Source organism: Verticillium alfalfae, genomic scaffold (assembly GCF_000150825.1).
Source record: "Verticillium alfalfae VaMs.102 supercont1.10 genomic scaffold, whole genome shotgun sequence".
Taxonomy (NCBI): Eukaryota; Fungi; Ascomycota; class Sordariomycetes; order Glomerellales; family Plectosphaerellaceae; genus Verticillium; species Verticillium alfalfae.
In genome coordinates this window covers 166398-167190 of record NW_003315029.1, presented here as the reverse complement: position 1 = coordinate 167190, position 793 = coordinate 166398, and the positions used below count along the sequence as shown (strand labels likewise).

At 63.2% G+C, this 793-nt stretch overlaps 1 protein-coding gene across 1 annotated transcript in view; it reads left to right on the top strand.

Annotated features, from left to right (window-relative positions):
• Positions 1-204: 204 nt before the first annotated feature.
• VDBG_07479 (conserved hypothetical protein) overlaps positions 205-793 on the top strand; it is a gene marked incomplete at both ends in the record, with an annotated part of 1076 nt that continues 487 nt past the window's right edge. Inside the window, one exon of the mRNA XM_003001974.1 lies at positions 205-734. Within this exon, the coding sequence (XP_003002020.1) occupies positions 205-734 (530 nt within the window). The remainder of the gene's footprint in view (positions 735-793) is intronic.

The window sequence follows — 793 nt, the reverse complement described above, 5'->3', positions numbered from 1 at the left end:
TCCCCCCCTGGTCAAGGCAAATTCTCGCGCGAGATCATCTCTAGAAGGATATCGGGCTGCTGAATGGGCCCCTATGGATAAACGCCGGCTTCGCCCACGGATTTTGGCACGCCAACCTCGGCTACCTTCTCGACGGGCCAGAGCAGCCCTCGCTGGAATTCTGTCATGGCATCACCGGCGACCTCGCACTCGAGATCCCACAGCATGTACTCGTCCGGGGCCCGAACACCCGGCCGACGACTCAGCGTCCCGTCTGGTGCCAACCCCTTCCAATCCCCCCACGGCACACCTGTGAGCCGTGTGATTTTCGCGCCAAATGCTGTGAACAACCCGAATGTGGCGCCTTTCTCGCCTGCCGGCAGCAGTATCCTCGGCTCACCTCCCACGCCGTCATCTGCCTGGTCTGGCCGACGGGACTCGACGTCCTCGGCTGCCGACGAGGCCTGGAGGCGGCGCACCTGGCACCCCGAAAGCCGTGGCTTCCAACCCAACGCCAGCAGCCATCTGAGCAACGTTGTTACGCCGGGTCAGTTCCAGCCGGGCCCACCGCTCCCTGCTGCGAATGTGTTGAACCCGCAGCAGACAGTTCGTCTGCCTGGTATTGAATCCTTCGACCCCTTGCTTCCGCGTCCCGCGACACCTCCCCGCCGGAACCCCTCACCCATGATGATCGACGCAGAGCCGAAGGGCCAACCCACGCATGTGGGCGCTGATGATCGCCGCAACTGGGATATGTGTCTGCATCGGGCGGTTGACAAGACTTGACCTGCGATCTAACAACGTCACGCCCCCC